Genomic DNA, 17,563 nt, shown 5'->3' with positions numbered 1-17,563 from the left:
ATCCAAAAATAATAGAATAAATCAAAAAAATCGAGAAAAAGATATCGTTACATCGCTGATCACACGCTACGTATCACGCATCCCCAGCTATATGTGTCGAACACGTGTACATGGCTTTCGCATACAATTTCTTTCCTTGTAATTTTCTGATCGATCTGTGCATATATCGCGCACAGCCTGGTTTGCTTTCAGTTTTCTTGAAAAAAAAAAAAAAAAGGAAAAACCTTTCGCTTGCGCATGCGAGGGAATGAGAAAATTCGCTTTCCAATTTCCACGAGTGTTACGCGTGCAACACAGACGTTCGATCTTTCGATTCAATTCTCTCTTATCTTCTTTCCCCGATTAAATTAATTGAATCTCTTCTCACCGCTTGACTCGAATTCACGATCTTCGACTCTCTCGACTTTCGAGAGATCACGGGGATCATTCGTCTCTGTTCATTCGTATTTACTCGCCATTTATTAGACTTATTTATCGATCCATCTGTGCCGGATCTTCACCCCCTCTGTGTTGTCTCCTCTATTTTAGGAGCAGATAGCGAAAGAGAAGCAGGTGACGGGCAGGATACAGATACAAGTCTCGTACGAGGCGGATCGCAAGGAGCTGATCGTCTCCGTTTTCATGGCGGACGACTTGTGCGCAAGGGAGGACACCGGATACGGCACGTTGCCGGAGGCGTATGCCAAATTGGCCCTGGTTCCGATCGGGTAAGAGGGACAAGACATTAACAGTATATATATATATATATATATATATATATATATATATAAAATATATAAAATTGGTATATATAAAAATTGGTTGGTGCAATAATTATTGCAATTATTTTTTTTTTTTTTCACAAAAATAATCCTCTCTTTTCAGTTAATCGTATCCGTATTCGCCATATATTATGCTCTACCATTTGGAGAAAAGTGGAGGAATGTAGCACGGTCGTTTCGCGATCTCAACGAAGTTTTTGGCAAAGGAACAATCGAACAAGTTGAAAGATGGTTCAAATCGAGCGATATAAACCTCGCGGATGAAGAAAGAAGAGGCCATGGAATTTCGACGATTAGACACTTTTGACTTTTGCGACGATTGTTCCTTCGCCAAAAAGATCGTTGTATATATCATTCGAGATTCGAAGTATAATTCATTTTCGTTTGGGATGATATTAATTAAAGCTCGTTATATTAATTAAAGATCGTTTTACGTGCTTTTTCTTGTTCTTTTATCCGTGTAATTTTATCCGGGTATCGACGTGATTATCTATACGTTTCAGCGCCGATCAAATTACTTTGAAAACCGTGGTCGCGGAGCCAAGTCAAAAGCCAATTTGGAATGCAACATTGCTTTTCTCCGGGGTTGACGGGGAGAGCTTAATGAAGCGAGCGATCGAGGTGACCCTGTGGGATTTCTGCCCCGACGGCGATAACGTTTTTCTCGGCGAATGCACCGTCGATTTGGAACGGGCCCTCGAAAACGACAGAGCAGTTTGGTAAATATTGATATATAATTTTTCGAAAGATAAGCACACGATCAATAAAAATGATTAAAACGATTACTCTTTAATATTTTTACACGCTCTATACAATTCTAAATAAATAATTATAGAATAGTTTTCAATATTTTTTTTTCAAATTTTAATAATTAATAACATGTGTACAGTTAATTTGTATATCGTGATACATAACGTCTTATTATTTTTTTTATTATGGAGTGTTTATACGTATCGACGAAATTTCTGTGCGTGGGTATATCAATGATCGAAGCCACATTTTGAATTAAAGAGACGCGATTAAGAGGCGTATTTAAAAAGGGAAATACGCTTAATGTTTTGCAATCAAAAATTTATATTGCTGATCTTACAAAATAATAGATAATGAATTAATGATCAAATAGATCTTTAAATTTTACTATATATCAATTCTACGTAAAATGATTCACATGAGTAAGAAGGAAATAGTATATTTTCACTAAAAATAACGTTCCAAGAATATCTTCAACTCTGCAATCGCTCTGCTTAATCTTTAATCTAGAAAAATATTGCTCCTAATTTATTCGAAAGATATACATCGTATCTACGATTCGTACAAGTAGGAAAGAAATATTGTAAATATTTTTCGAATCGTTAAAAATAACTGTAGTACCACTCGTTTCGCATCTCCAAGAGTATCTCGAGAATTTACAGAAACAAGCAATCGATGATAATTATCGTACGAAATCATTTGTAGCTAGATTATAAGATCCTCATGAGCTTAAAAAAAAATATGAAAAATATTCATCCTAATTCTTTCGAAATAAAATATTTCTGCAATATCATTTTCCACATTCCCAAAACTATCTCGAAAATTTACAGAAACAAGCAATCGATGATAATTAACGTACGAAATCATTTGTAGCTAGATTATAAGACCCTCATGAGCTTAAAAAAAAATATGAAAAATATTCATCCTAATTCTTTCAAAAGATATATATCTACGATTCCTATAAATAATAATTCCTATAAAAAGAAATAAAATAAATATTTCTGCAATATCATTTTTCAAGACTATCTCGAGAATTTACAGAGACGAACAATCGATGATAATTAACATACGAAATCATTTATAGCTAGATTACAAGATCTTAAAAAGCTTATTAAAAAAAATATGAAAAATTATATCGTATTCGTATAAACAAATAAGAAATAAAATATTTCTGCAATATCATTATCCACATCCCCAAGACTATCACGAGAATTTACAGATACATCGACGAAAATTGGGATACGAAATGGTTCTCAGGTATCGGCTGGAAGACCCCCGAGGGCTTCGCGCGAGCAAATCGCCCTACTGTTCCCCCCGAGGCTCCCTTTCCATGGAAATTGCCCAAAGGTTACTGCGAAAGACGGAGCTGCGCGAAAGAAGTTACAGCGACGACACGCAAAGCGACAGCGGAAGTCCGGAGCTCTGCTTCCTCCACCCGGACCACGCTTGGCATGCAAATTCCAGAAGAGGATCCAGCCAATCCGAGCAGCTAGAAGTCGAACCGTACGAACTTAACAGGGATTACAGTAGATCCTTGCCGGGCAGCCGAAGGAGCAGTTTCCAGAGCCAAGGTGGCACCGACAGTAAACGTGAGTGTGGCCCCATTCACTTTCCACTCCGTGTTATTTATCTTTAACATCTTTCTATCTTCTTTTATCTCAACGGGAAAATCGAAAGCATTTGATATTATTATCGAATGAGCTTTATTTTGCGACTACTTGCGGGGAAAAGATTTTGTGCATTTTATGAAACCTTTCACCTTTTGTGAAAACAGATTATTAACACTAGACACAATTGAAATCACGTGTATTTTATTTTACGATTATCGAAGATGTGAAAATAATTTTTGACAAAATTAATATTGTAATTTATTGGGATACGATTATTTATTTTTATTATGTCACTTTAATTATTGTATATAAAGATATTAAAGGTTAGTTGTTTTAATATTAAATTATGAAAAAATTATGATCAATTTTATTACTAGTAAGTGATTATATTGTATATATATATATATATATATCAGAATTTTAAGTTTAATTTAATTCAATATTATTACGAATATTATTGTTACTTTTACTCGAACATTTATTTTTGCATCTGTTATATTTATATGATATTGTTATGTTATAAAATTGAAAAGTCGAAAATTGGAATTAACGCGTTTATAAATTCTGGTAGATTTTTGCATTTGTAAATTCGTTCTTGTATAAAGACGGAGATGCTATTAGGGAATAAATATGTGTGGAAAAAAAAAAAGAAAAAAGAAAAAAGAAAAAATAGATAATGGAAATGTCGATATCTGGAAAAAGTCGAATATAAATGCGAGAACATACATTGTAATCTAAAAGCTGAACAAGAGACCATTATTTTCCCGTTGGATTCTCAGTAAAATTTCACTGCTGGAATATTCGTTGCTATTTCAGTCCCTTCTATTTCCAAGACTTTTTATTTTTTCTTTCCATAAAGTATAAAAAAGTGAAATAAATTGTCACGAGGTTACCTCTCTCTCTCTCTCTCTCTCTTCCTAAAAAGTGTAAAAAGAAGAAGAAAAAAAAAAAAGATCGACGAGGTGTAAAATTTGCAAGCATTTAAAATCACTTCAAAAATCAAATAATTTTTTCAAATTCATCGTTCAAACTTAATAATCGTCGAATAATCAATATCAATTTGTTCGATGCAGATTCTTGTACGTACGTATTTAAAGTAAGATTTATAATCCTATCTTCTTTCTCCCTTTTCTCGAGAAAGCATTTCGTTCTCTCAAAATCGCCTCGATCACGGCTTGAATATTATTTTTCTAATTTCATACGTTGTGAAAAACCGGGTCAGGGTTGAAAATCAAAGTTTCAAAGAGATATCGGTCGTCGAGAAATTTTAGGTCATCCACGTCACTTCTCTTCTCTTGTTTACACGCCCTTGTCCTCAAACAGACTCCACTCCGCTTCTATCTTCAAACCCTATCCTAATTCATTTCTTCGTTCACTCGATTTCTTCATCTTTCAAATGAAAATGTATCTGATAATAACTAATTTCCGTTCTTCGTAATCCCCAAGGATTATCATTAACTACGAATTTCAACTCGTAATTTTCCATCCATCCATCCATAGATTTTATTAAAATATTCGATTTGGAAAAGTCACCTTTCGCCAATAACCCGTCGATTCGAAGGAGCTCGAGAAACATAGTAAATTCTCGATTTCGCAGGCGGAAGTATGGGCGAGACCGAGATGCCGACGATACACTTCAACCGAGATCGGCGACGGAGCTCGTTCACCAGGCCAATGAGGGACCCGGAGGAAATTCTGGAGGGTCTACGATCGTTGAAAGCGGCCAAGAGGGAGCTTGGCAGGACGATGAGTCTCTCGGGAGACAAAAGACGCGAGAGCCGTGAGTATGGTTACGTTGCTTCTCTTTTCTCTCTTGGCCTAATCATTTTCGCCTAAACCGATCGAAATCGTTCGCTCCGCCCGTCAATTTCGTTCATCCATCCGTGCCTATTGTTTGCCTGTCTGTCTATCCGTCTGACTGTCTCTTTCACACACGCTCGTCGATTTATTTCTATATTCTTCTTCTTCGTCTCTTTCTCTCTCTCTCTCTCTCTCTCTCTTTTTTCTCTCTTATTTTTCTCACACCACCACTACCACCACTCTACCACCACCACCACGGTTCTCGATCGTTGGATCGTCGATCGGCTCGATCCATCCTCGTCCACCAGCCGATCGAAGCAGATCGAATCTTCCTCATCGGCCGCCGCCGTGCGTATCGTACGCATGCGAATAATTGTGTGTGCACGGACGTACATGTATGTATCCGTGTGTGTCGTAAACCGAATTGATTAGAAAAATCGGATTGATTATCGAACGCCTTCGATCCGATACGATTTCATTCTCGATTGAAGAGAGCGTTTCAAAGAGTTTGATTAAAGGAAACTCTTCGATTTCGTTTCTTTCGTTTTTTTTTTTTTTTTTTTTTTTATTAATGGAAAATGGTATTTTATATATGTATATGTGTAGGTCCGTATCATTTGTGTACATATATTTTTATGCATTTTCTCATTACATTACATTATTCACGGCCCTTTTAATTATCTTATGTGTGTTTCTTCTCTGTGCGACACCATGTCTCCTCGTCTCTCTTCACACGTCTGTTTGTTTCTCTGTCTCCCACTTTTTTCTCCGTGTGCCTTCGTATTATGATCACGTCCTCCATCGATCTCGCGCGATTTGACCGAGCGAACAAGTATCCTGGCAATAATAATTTTTCTCGTCCAAGTTAGGTGTCTCGTTCGTATCGATAGCGAGTAGTGAAAAAAGAAAAAAAAAAAAGAAAAAAGAGAAATAACTAATCGAACCGGAAACGGATCGGCCTGGAAGGGAGCCTCGTACATGCCTTTGGCGCATCGATGATAGAAAATATATTTCTGAATTCTGAATTCTGAAGTATTCTCTCTTCGAGTCGCTTCGTTCACTCGTCGAAAACGAATCGAAATCGAAAGAGTGAGGAACGACGAAGAAGAACGAGCGAAGAAATAACGCTCTTTGTTTATTTATTTTTTTTTTTAAATCCTCGTTTTCTCAAGCTCGAGATAAAGCGATAAACGGTTCGATCCTTAAAAAAAAAAAAAAAAAAATTGATTTAATAATTGATGGAGATAACTTCGCGATATTCGATCGGTGATTAATCTTTAAATATAAATCGGGGATCGTTTGTTCGTTCGTTTCTGCTCTCTTTAATTCGATACAGTCGAACACAAATCCTTAAAAAGCTAAACGTTATATTCCGTCGAGCCAATTATGCGTTCCAATTATGCGATAATTCTTGTTATTCTCGCTTCGAAAAAGAGACTTCAACTGTCGTGACTGCAGTAGCTCACGGATGTAAGCTAACTAGATTTAAGATAACGGATATTTAGCAACCTCCGGCGTCCTCTGGTCGAGAGTCAATAATATAACCTTGTACTACGTTGTTGGCATCGATCCCGTACACGTAAAGCACGTACACGTGTATCTTAAACGTGATCAGAAACGCGGCGATGAAAGTTTTGTAGAGTAATAATAATAGTGAGATACGTAATAACGGAGAGGATGAGAACTTGGACGTCGATTCATTCGAGTCAAAGATATATATATATATATATATATGTGTGTGTATGTATATAATTGTCACGTGTTTAACGGTACAAATCAAAGTTTCGAAAACGAATTTTCGAAAGGAGAGAAAAATGCGATCGGCTCGAAAAATCGTAAAAATCAGTTAACAAATGCGAAATCATGTGTCATCCTATATATATATATATATATATATATCTCTGTCTGTCTGTCTGTCTATACTCATTGGAGAAGCTGGCATTTCCAAAAGTTCATCCGTCGCAATGATCTGTGCTCTATGCTCATCTCTGTGCGATCGCTGTTGCGCCGCTGTTGCCTGTCCGCTCAGTACTCGTTCCGCCTGTGCGCCAGCCTCAGACACCCGATATCATTCGACAAGATCGAGAGAAACGATACGATTGGCGAAAAAAAAAAAAGAAATTAAAAAAAAGAAAAAAAAAATGTACGAAACAAAGGAAACACGAGCAAAGGTGGTCGAAAACGGATGGAGGAGAGAAGAACGAATCGCCAGAACAACAAAATCGCGATGCGTCTCGATTTCTTCTCTCCGACTCCCCCCCTCCCCCTCGATCTTCCCCTTTCACACGTGCCTTTTCACGCGCCACTCTTTGCGAGTTCTCTCCAAACGTTGTGTCGAAAAAAAAAAAAAAATATCCTGTTATACCACGCCAGGCTTGGTTCCTCGTTTCACCACGTTGANAAAAAAAAAAAAAAAAAAAAAAAAAAAAAAAAAACCGCCAAGTGCCAAAAGCTATTTGCGCTGATCGTGTTCTCCACTATATTATTATTATTATTATTATTATTATTATTATTATTATTATTATTATTATTGAGTGTTCGTCTTCTCTCATTGACTTCCGTTGACGAAGAACGCCCACTCGACCGGTCGGTGTTCTGCCAATTTTTTCCCAATCTTTGTTGATCTTTGTTGATCTCCTTTCTCGGTCGGCACCGTCCGGCAATCTCTGACATGCGTACACGAACGGTCGATCAAAATGCTCGGTTCGCTCGGTCGAAACGCCATCGTCGGCCATCGTCACCATCCCGACACCCCGATCGACGACGAATCGTGGGCTCGATCGACCGACCAACCACAACATCATCGATCAACGACAACAGCGTGCGTAGTCCCAACGGTTACTGTGTGGCAGTGCGAGCCTGTATCTCCGAGGACCGGTAACTCGGCCTCCTTCCCACTGCCGCACTCCATACCACCTCGATAAATAACCACAGGACACTGTGGGCCACCGTCACGGGCTTCCGGTAAGATACATTTTCTCGCTCTCTCTCTCTCTCTCTTTCTTTCTTTCTCTCTTTCTCTCTCTTACTCTCTCTCTCTCTTTCTCCTTTTTCTTTCTCCCCTCCGTCTTTTTCACTTTGTCTTCCACGGTCTTTCGATTGCTCTTTCCTTTACTTTTTTTCTTTTTTTTTTTTTTCCTCTTCTTTATTCAGTCTCCCTCCCCTCCCCCCCTCTTGTTTGCCGTCTCTTTATCTCTGTTTACCTATTATTTCCGATTAAACGCGAGCGTTATATTTTACATCCTTTACGTCTCTTCTTTTCTTTCTCTTCGTTCTCTTTTTCTTTTTTTTTTTTTTTTCACCTTTATTACGATCGACAAGTAGATTCCACGATGGTCGAGTTGATTTTTTTTTCTTTTTTTTTTTTTTTCTCTTCAAATAATTTTACACTCGGAAAGGAAAGTTTGGAGACAACGCGTTTCGTTTACTCTTCTTCTTCTTCTTCTTCTTTTTTTTTTTTTTTTTTTTTTTTGGTGTCAAATCGTTTCTTTCGTTTAAATATCGTCTATTACAACGGGGAGATGAGGATTTCAATTAAGAAAGTAACGAGAAGGGAACTGGTTCGATTATTTCCCACGGATTATTGTGTTTTGCTCGAAACGTTGTCCTAAATAATGTAAGTGTGTTATTACCAATAAGGTATCCTATGCTTAAGTTAATAATTTCTCTCAACGTGTTTTCGTAGGATATATATATATATTGCGTAGCAATTCTTATCCCTCTCTTTTTACGCTGATCCTTTATCCGCTCGCATCGATAACGCTTTATAGATTTTTTTAAAGTGCTCGCTTAATATTGTATTATATATATATATAGAGAGAATTATATATATATATATGTAGAGTATATATAATCGCTAACCAATCGTTGCTACAATCGTGATCGTAAGTAAGGAAATTTGAACTTTGGAATGTCGTTGAATGCACTTTGAGAATGCCAATTTTTTTTTTTATTTTTTTTTAAAGAAAGTATTTTTTTTAAAGAAAGTATTTTTATACAAATATTTGGAATTTTTGTTAAGAGTTTTTGCGAAGAAAATTAGAGATTAGAACGAAACTCGTTCGAGAAGAATAAAACTAAGAAAGCTAACCTAACACGGTAGGAGATCGCGTACAGGATAACAGCTATGTCTGACTAATGATCGACCTACACTACTTTATGTTTCCATTTACATTAATAATCCTAACATTATGACACGGAGTTGAAGTTGATACTTGATAAATATAATTGATATTATTTATCTATTACGAACGAGGCATAGCATATTTAAAAATGTATAAAATAATATTCTGCATAAATATACAATTTTTCCTCGATAATTCGTATATATAAATTATATATTTATGCAGAATATTATTCAAATAATATCAATTATATTTATCGAATATCAACTTTCAATATTAATATTATCAATTTTGTTATAATATTAGAATTATTAATATATAATATATATATTATATTTTCAGTGATGGAATAAGATAAATTCCGATTGTAAATCGAATTAAATGATCTTACCACACTTATCAAATATCTTATAGCTTTGATCATCGAACATGCCACAAATTGACCCATTAATTTCAACCCTGGCATATCTTCCAATACATTCCAACCAGGCTATCGGTATTTGTGCCAAACACGCTTGATGACAGATTTCTGACGTGTCTATCAGATATCCAGTTAAACCTATTTAATAAATATCGACTAGATAATACGATATTTCTATACAATAATTTCTCAAAGTTCATTTAACGATGATAATAGTAACAGTGGCAGTAACCTTAATCTTAAATCTCCGAGAGAAAAAAAATTCGATCTATCTTCCTTACAGTACAAAAATAGAACATAAATTACGTTACGATTAACGTTACTGAATCAGAATAATTAACTCTACAATTGTAATCGTACAATATGACTAATATATCATCAAACTGAATTATTGTACCCGACTCCACAATGTAGAATCGGTAGGTCTTCAGTAGACAAAAGTAGTAGTTTAGTAGTGCCTTAATAACAACAATTCTCGCATAGACGTTGAGGAGCTAGCTACAGTTGACCTGCTCCATTCTTAGCTAGAGTTTTTGCAACATGTAGCTAAGAAAAAAAACCGTAAGTAGGCTTTAGTGTGGTAGTACTATCTCTCAATTTATCGATCCTCTATTATATAAATATATATATATATATATATACCTTCTTCTTGTTCTCTTCTTTAATTATGTACGATTAATTGCAAGAAATTTTGTATTATATATAATTTTTTCTTCTATACAATTATTTATATATATTTTTATATAGAAAGCAAGTTTTATTAGTATTATCAGTAGCGTACTAGTTATAATATTTTTTACATTAATATTATTATTAGTAGATGTGGAAATAAACAAGTTAACAATCATCTACCCTGCACACCACTCATTTACAATTAATACATAACTTTTAGAATTTTTTTCAACTCTCCCCGGATTTTCTTCTCATTTAAATATATATACATGTAATAACGTTTTTTTTTTTTCTTAAGGATTACAGATGACTCGAATAACGTGCAATTGGAACAATTAACGATTAAACGAACATCCTAGGGTTTCTCAACTTTTTCCAAATTATTTCAATATATAAACTCTAAACTATAGATATACTCGACGACTGGAGATAGATATAAATCGTCTTGATAACAAATCCATTCTGATCAATCTCGATTCCATCTCTATTTACTCCATACATATCACAAACATGATATGAATTCAGAACAGAACCCCGAAGACACTTGACATAAGTTGAGAGCTTCGTTGATTGCGATTACGTAAAGGCTTTTGTTCGAAAAGTATGGATCCCCTTTTAAAGAGTAGTGGAAAGCAAGATGCGTTCAGTATGCGTAAAAAAAAAATTAATTTCGTGCAACGACTCGTCCCACCAATCTACGACGAATGTAAAGAGGGTGCAACAACTCATTCCCCCTCCCCCCTTTATTTCTAAAGAGATACCAGGTAAAAGAGAGAAAGCAGAGCCGTTACTTTGGAGAGAGAAAAAAAAAAAAAAAAAAGAGAAGAGCGAATCACACACGGCGCGCGTAGATTGGTGGGCGGGTAATCGCGTAATGCACATGTCGCAGAAAGGAAATATTTTTCTCTAACTCGCAGGGCGGGGTGAGCGCAAAGACAGCGTCATGAATATTCCGGAGAGGTTTTACGATCGCAACAGTGAATCGGACGAGGAAGAAAAGTGGAGGTAAGTTGGAATCAAACTTTTAAAATTCTTTTCTTTATTATTATTCATCATAGACGTCATATTTTTCAGAAAACAGAAAATATATCGTACTGAAACTTGTTGTTTCCGTCAAAAAGAAATATATTTATCATTTAATTATTAATTTCTAATTAATAATACTAATTAATGCTATATATAATCGTAAAATCGTTAATGTATTAAATTAATGCAAATAATGTATTGAAAATATATGAATTATTTAATATAAATGCTAAAATTTTAATTCTTGCAAACACAATTTTTATAATATGATATGATAGATATTAACTATTTCTCTATAAAAAAATATATTATTTATAAATTACATATATATGATTGCTGTATTGAATATCGATATAAATTTATCAATTTCCATTTAATTAACTTCGATATATATATGCATATCACACTACCATCATTACAAAGGGATGAAAAAAAAAAAAGGAAAAAAAAATCATAAACTTGATTTGAGTAAAATTGTTTCTCTATTCGTGAGAAAGAGAGAGAAAAAAAAAAGAAAAGTTGGAATGCTTGAGATTATTTTTTACTACTCTCCTCGAACACGAGATTTTTTTTTCTAGTTAAAGTTTATCTTCGATGTAAGAAATAATGGTAAGTGGAAAGAAATGGAAATCATGAAGTTTAATCAAAGTTGAGGCTCCACATACTTTTTTTTTTTCATAATAGTTTGAAAATTAATCCTCGTTCCAATGTCGTTTACTTTGCAGATATTGTTTAAAGTTTGTTTCTTCTAAAAAAAAAAAAAAAAAAAATACGCGATACAACGAACAATAAACGTAAAGTAAGCTAGTCTATTAGTTTTCCCCTCCCCCACCAAGTTTCTGAGTTGATATATTAAATGATACGAACTCGGATTTCCGTTCTCTCTCAATTTTAGTCAGCCAACGAGAAATGAAAATGGCGTTAACGCGAAGCTGGGCCGCGGACAGGTGCCACCAAAGGGATTCAAGATAACAGCTGGTAAAGAATTTCGCAATTTATATTATTAATAATCGTTTCGGATCAATTTCAATTCCAATCCCGAAACCAATTCTTCTCTTCTCTCTCTAGTATTTGCGATTATACTTTTAATTTTATCTCAAAGTATACAGGGAAGAAAAAAAAAAAAGGAAAAAAATTTTTTCTTCTCCCGAAAATTTCAATTCCAATCCCGAAACCAATTTTTCTCTTCTCTCTCTAATATTTGTAATTATACTTTTTAATTTTATCTCAAAGTAGCAGGGAAGAAAAAAAAAGGAAAAAAATTTTTTCTTCTCCCGAAAATTTCAATTCCAATCCCGAAAACAATTCTTCTCTTCTCTGTCTAATATTTGCGATTATACTTTTAATTTTATCTCAAACTATGCGAGGAGAAAAAAAAAAAAAAAAAAGGAAAAAAATTTTTTTCTCTCCCGAAAATTTCAAGTCAAATTTGCGTGAATTTTTCACGGATTTCAGGAGGTCAAAGTGGCGAGGTGAAACTGGGTCTCTGCCTGAGCAAAGGAACGCTTGAAGTCGAAGTTATATGCGCTCGAGACATTTGTCCCGGTGAAAAAGAAGAGCCAGGTAACTTTCTTTTCTTTTTTTTTTTTTTTCTTCACCTTTCTATCATTAAAATTACGGCCCCCTTCGAATTTTTTTAACGACGACGAGAAATAATACGCTCGTTTCAAGACGAGACGAGTCAGGAAATATAAACGAACACGGTGATCGATGCGGCTATTCGATAGTTAAACGTCGAGTTGAAAATCAGTTTATAACGATTCCTTGATATATTCACGAATGTCGTTTTCCACGATAATAATTTTTCCACGATCAAATAAAAATCGGATTAACGAATATATCATACGCTTACTTCGAAATAATAAAGCCACGATTTTTCGTTACGAGATATTTCTAAACGTTTTTCCATTAGGAAAATTACAAGTCTATCCTCCCGTCTCGTCGAAACGAGAGCACAAACGAGAGTGCCATTAAAAGTAACCAAACGATTCCTTTTTTCACGACATCCCTCCTCGCAGACACTTACGTGAAAACGTATCTCCGAGACGGCGACAGATGGCTGCAAAAGCGGAAAACACGGGTGGTGCGACACTCGAGGAACCCGCAATACCGTCAGACCATCAAGTACAGCAGCTGCGACGCCCTTGGAAGGAATCTACTGGTGATGCTGTGGGAGAAGAAGCAGGCGTTCGAAAGCAACCAAGGGTTAGGCGGGGCCGAGGTGAGCCTCGACCTTCTTCCACTGGCACAGCTGACCGTCGATTGGTATCCCTTGTTCCCGATTCACACCCTCGGCACCCATACCGCGGACTCCCCATGATGGCTGAGGGAAAAATGGGCCCTCGAGGCGGGGGAACTCGATCTAAGGCTGAGCCTCCTTCTCAAAGACGAGAACGAGTCCGTCGTGAAAATTATCTCCTGATCGGGTCAATCTCTCCTACTTTCCACTCCTACTTTCCACCAATTCCCTTCCGTTTCCCTTCCTTTCCTCCATTCCCTTTCGTTGTTCTTCAACGAAACGAAATATATCTCTCTTTCCACCGATTATTTTATTTTAGAATCTTCATCAAAATCCGAGCAATCGAAGATACATCCATCGGATATAATTTCGATCCAATTCCACGTAACAATATTTTCTGTTTATTTGATCTCACGAGACAATCAAATATCCCGATGGATGATTCATCATTCACGAGATTCCCAATAGAGTCGAAATTTTTTTCCCCACTTGTTTCCACTTTTAATCGCAACTTTTTTAGCGCGGTTGATTTTTAAACGAGTCCTCCGTACATGAAAAAGAAAAAAAAGAAAAAAAAAAAAGAAAAAAAAATCGAAGAGCAAATCGATATCCAATATCGAACTCTCCACAGACCAGCAATTTTTCACCTTTCCCGAATTCGTTCCCGAATATCCTCCAAGCAATAAGGACGTACCTGTGTGCAGATCTATCTCCACGAAGGAGAATCTATCGAAGCGAGCAAGAAATTACGAAAGAGAGAGAGGAAGAAACACAGAAAAGAGAAAAAGAGAGATTCTATTTTTTTCATGAATTATTAAAAGAAAATGGAGGCAAAAGAGGGAGGGAGAGGAACGAAGATGCCACGTCTTGAACAGACGACGAGGGTCCATTTTTCTCATTAATTAAGGAACGACAGTGTCGAACGAGAGACGATCGACATCTGTCACGGAAAATGCGCGTGCTCTGCTGGTTGATCCAGATTTGCGATTCGATCGGGTCTCGTGGATAACGTACGAACCGATTTGCATACGATGAAATAAAATATATACGTATACACGACGTGCGTGTTCACCACGCGATGCGAACATGCGGTTAGCTACTTTTTTTTTTCTCGTCGAGGAACCGTCTCGATACGTCTCGATCTTCCCCTCGAAATAATCGAAACGAAGAGTTCGGTGTTCGAAACGTGATCGAATCAGACGAAAGGAAGGAAGAAAAAAAAAAAAAAGGAAAAAAGAAGAAAGAAGATGGGAATGGAGACGAGATCGAGACGATTCCTTGAACGATCGGACAAATTACACAACGGTTCAGACAATCGTTTTAATCGGCTCGCTGGTCGAGCCGAGCACGAAGAGCGATCGGTAAGTGGTTACCAGGAAGAAAAACTTTACGGGCGACATGAATGGCAATTGAAAAAAAAAAAAAAAAAAAGAAAAAAAGAAAAAAAAGAAAAAAGAGAGAGAAAAAAAAAAGAAAAAAATAACACAAACAACTTTGGTGTTTAGAAGTACACGCAATTTTTGTAGCTCGTAGACTGACAACAAACAGAGATTCCTTTACACTCGCAAATTTAAATCGTATAACAATCGTATCCGGAACGAAGGAGAAGAAAAACGATCGAGAGGGCCGCTCGAAGAAAAAAAAAAAAAAAGAAAATTTTCGTCACTTTCTTCGTATTCCCCTTCGTATCTCCATTATTCTCCCATCCCAGAGGAGAACGTACGCCAATATTCCGTAAAATTATCCAATTATAGACTCGTGGAAAATTTGAAATTCGANAAAAAAAAAAAAAAGAAAATTTTCGTCACTTTCTCCGTATTCCCCTTCGTATCTCCATTATTCTTCCATCCCAGAGGAGAACGTACGCCAATATTCCGTAAAATTATCCAATTATAGACTCGTGGAAAATTTGAAATTCGATTGATATCGATCGATAGATCGACGGATAGCGGCCCTCCGACGCGTTAAACGACGCTCGAACGTTTCGTTCTTTCGCTCGTACAATCGCGAATAATCGTATTGATTGAAAACAATTGATACGATTCGTGATCTCAAGGCTCAAATCTCGAGATGTCTACGTCGTTGGAAGGGAAAATTGGAAAATTGGAAAATTGGAAAGCGAAAGGATCGAAACGCGAGGCGACAAAGTATGGACGAGAAAATTCGTCCAAAAGTATTGCGCTTACCCCGCCCGAGTTAGAGCAGAACAGAAAAATTATACTTATATATAAATATAAATATATACATATATATATATATATATATACATATACATACATATATCAAATATAAATGATTCGATACATACGTATGAGAAAAAAAAATGACGCGCGTGACGAAAGCATTATAAAGTTGCGTTCGCGGTACGAGATATCTTTACGAGATAATTCTAGCACGAAGTAATCAAACCTAAAAAAAAAAAAAAAAAAAGGTGTATCGATGGTTAATAATAGAAATCGACGATTTCGCTTCGACCAAGCCCCGAAAAAACAAACGGATCTAGCCTTTATCGTTGAAATCGAACGTTTAATAAAAAAAAAAAAAAAAAAAAAGATCGAATCTCGAAAATTATTATTCCGTTCAAAGGAACGATTTAACTTTTCGAACGTTTCTTTGAAAGTTTACGTTTCTTTATCGCGCTGTCCGAACTTTCTGATAAGATATTTATCGTTTTATATTATTTTTCCTAAGAAAATATTTTCGGATTATCCCGGTGGTTTTTTCTTTTTTTTTAATTCGTTCGAGTAAAAATCTTTCAACGGAGCAATAAACGATAAAAAAAAACGTAACACGGACCATTCAAGCAAACATTATACGCGCGCGATAAAGGTTAGAGAATCCGTTTACCAGATTACCAAGAAGGTGTCATTATTGTCTTGGACGATGACCTTCTCCCAGCGATAAATGGAGAATCGTATCGTGAAGAGAGAAAAGCAACGGATCATCTCTTGGTCCAACTTGGCTATCCGATTTCTATCGATCGCTTTCGAAATCCTTCGATTCTTTCTCCCATCTCGAAAAATCTATCTCGAAAAATCTACCGTTTTTCGTCTCGAGAACTCGACTTGTAACGTCTTTCAACGACTTGATCATCTTTTGCAAAAAAAAAAAAAAAAAGAAAAAAAAACGTAAGCGAGGCAACGAATGAACATTTGAAGAAGAAAGAGAAAGACACGAGCAGATTGTTGACGACAAAAAAAATCTGATCGGCCTACAAACATATCCTAAACCTGTTTCTTTAAGGGTACATCAGGCACGAGGACACTTTCGACGATTCCTACTCCTCGAACATGTCCTCGTCCGATGTTTAAATCGCACGGACAATCCTTATTGTGAACGAATGCAATCATCTGTAAACCTGTAGACGAAAGGTTTCCTTCCTTTCTAAAAACGGCTAAGCACACACGTTTTCTACCGTATCTCGATGCGAATCTCTCGCGTCAATTATCGACCGCCATCGTATCGGTTGTCGCGTTGTCACATCTATCACTATTTTCCTCTTTTTATTCTTTTTTTTTTTCTTTTTTCGTGGCAACGTGCTTGCACTCGTCGGTCGTCGTCGTAATATTTCACGAAGCTCTTCTCGAGGAGAGATGAAAAATTCGAAAAATTTTGGGAAAAATTTGGGAAGGGAAATACGATATCATTTTTTAATCCTCTGAAAGCTTGGAAACTCTCGTAGGAATTATGGATAGAGGTCGGCGCGCGGCGATCACGCGGAACGACCTCGTTCCGTTCCGTTCCGTTCCGTTCCGTTTCGTTTCATTTCGCTTCGTTTCTTTCTAAACCCACTATTCAGCTATTCTCTCGTCGAGGAACTCGCGATAATTATTTTAACCTCTCGAAAACGGCGAAACCGAGTAAACGGAGAGGAGAAGGAAATGTTTCACTCTCTCCGTCGTACACCGTCGTCACTTTTTTCTACGAAAAAAACAAAAACAAGATTCAGCCTTCCGATGTCGAGTACGAATCGAGTCTGCCTAACTTTGTGACTACTATAATCGCCTACGTACATAAATACAATATATATATATATATATACACACATATAACATAGGTATTTGAATATAAAAGAAATCTATATATATATATACATATACATATTATATATATACATACATATGAGGATAAGAATGCATATACGTACGCCGTATCGAAAT

General features: G+C 36.1%; 1 protein-coding gene across 5 annotated transcripts in view; it reads left to right on the top strand.

Moving 5' to 3' along the window:
* The window catches only part of LOC122715753 (regulating synaptic membrane exocytosis protein 1), a 134,791-nt gene extending 121,226 nt beyond the window's left edge, over positions 1 to 13,565 (top strand). For 3 of the 5 annotated variants that reach the window (XM_043938182.1, XM_043938183.1, XM_043938181.1), the window contains exons 17-24: positions 529 to 707; positions 1,265 to 1,480; positions 2,769 to 3,100; positions 4,719 to 4,901; positions 11,056 to 11,143; positions 12,060 to 12,142; positions 12,620 to 12,727; positions 13,183 to 13,565. In XM_043938182.1, the coding sequence (XP_043794117.1) occupies positions 529 to 707; positions 1,265 to 1,480; positions 2,769 to 3,100; positions 4,719 to 4,901; positions 11,056 to 11,143; positions 12,060 to 12,142; positions 12,620 to 12,727; positions 13,183 to 13,484 (1,491 nt within the window). In that variant the 3' untranslated portion in view covers positions 13,485 to 13,565. Of the gene's footprint in view, positions 1 to 528; positions 708 to 1,264; positions 1,481 to 2,768; positions 3,101 to 4,718; positions 4,902 to 7,741; positions 7,886 to 11,055; positions 11,144 to 12,059; positions 12,143 to 12,619; positions 12,728 to 13,182 lie in introns of those variants that run through there. The other 2 variants (XR_006346901.1, XM_043938184.1) reach the window with 2 other exon arrangements.
* Positions 13,566 to 17,563: the final 3,998 nt, after the last annotated feature.

Source organism: Apis laboriosa, unplaced genomic scaffold (genome assembly GCF_014066325.1).
Source record: "Apis laboriosa isolate Shangri-la unplaced genomic scaffold, ASM1406632v1 scaffold40_cov151, whole genome shotgun sequence".
Lineage (NCBI taxonomy): Eukaryota > Metazoa > Arthropoda > Insecta > Hymenoptera > Apidae > Apis > Apis laboriosa.
Note: the sequence above shows the minus strand (reverse complement) of the source record. Positions and strands in the feature narration are given on the sequence as shown.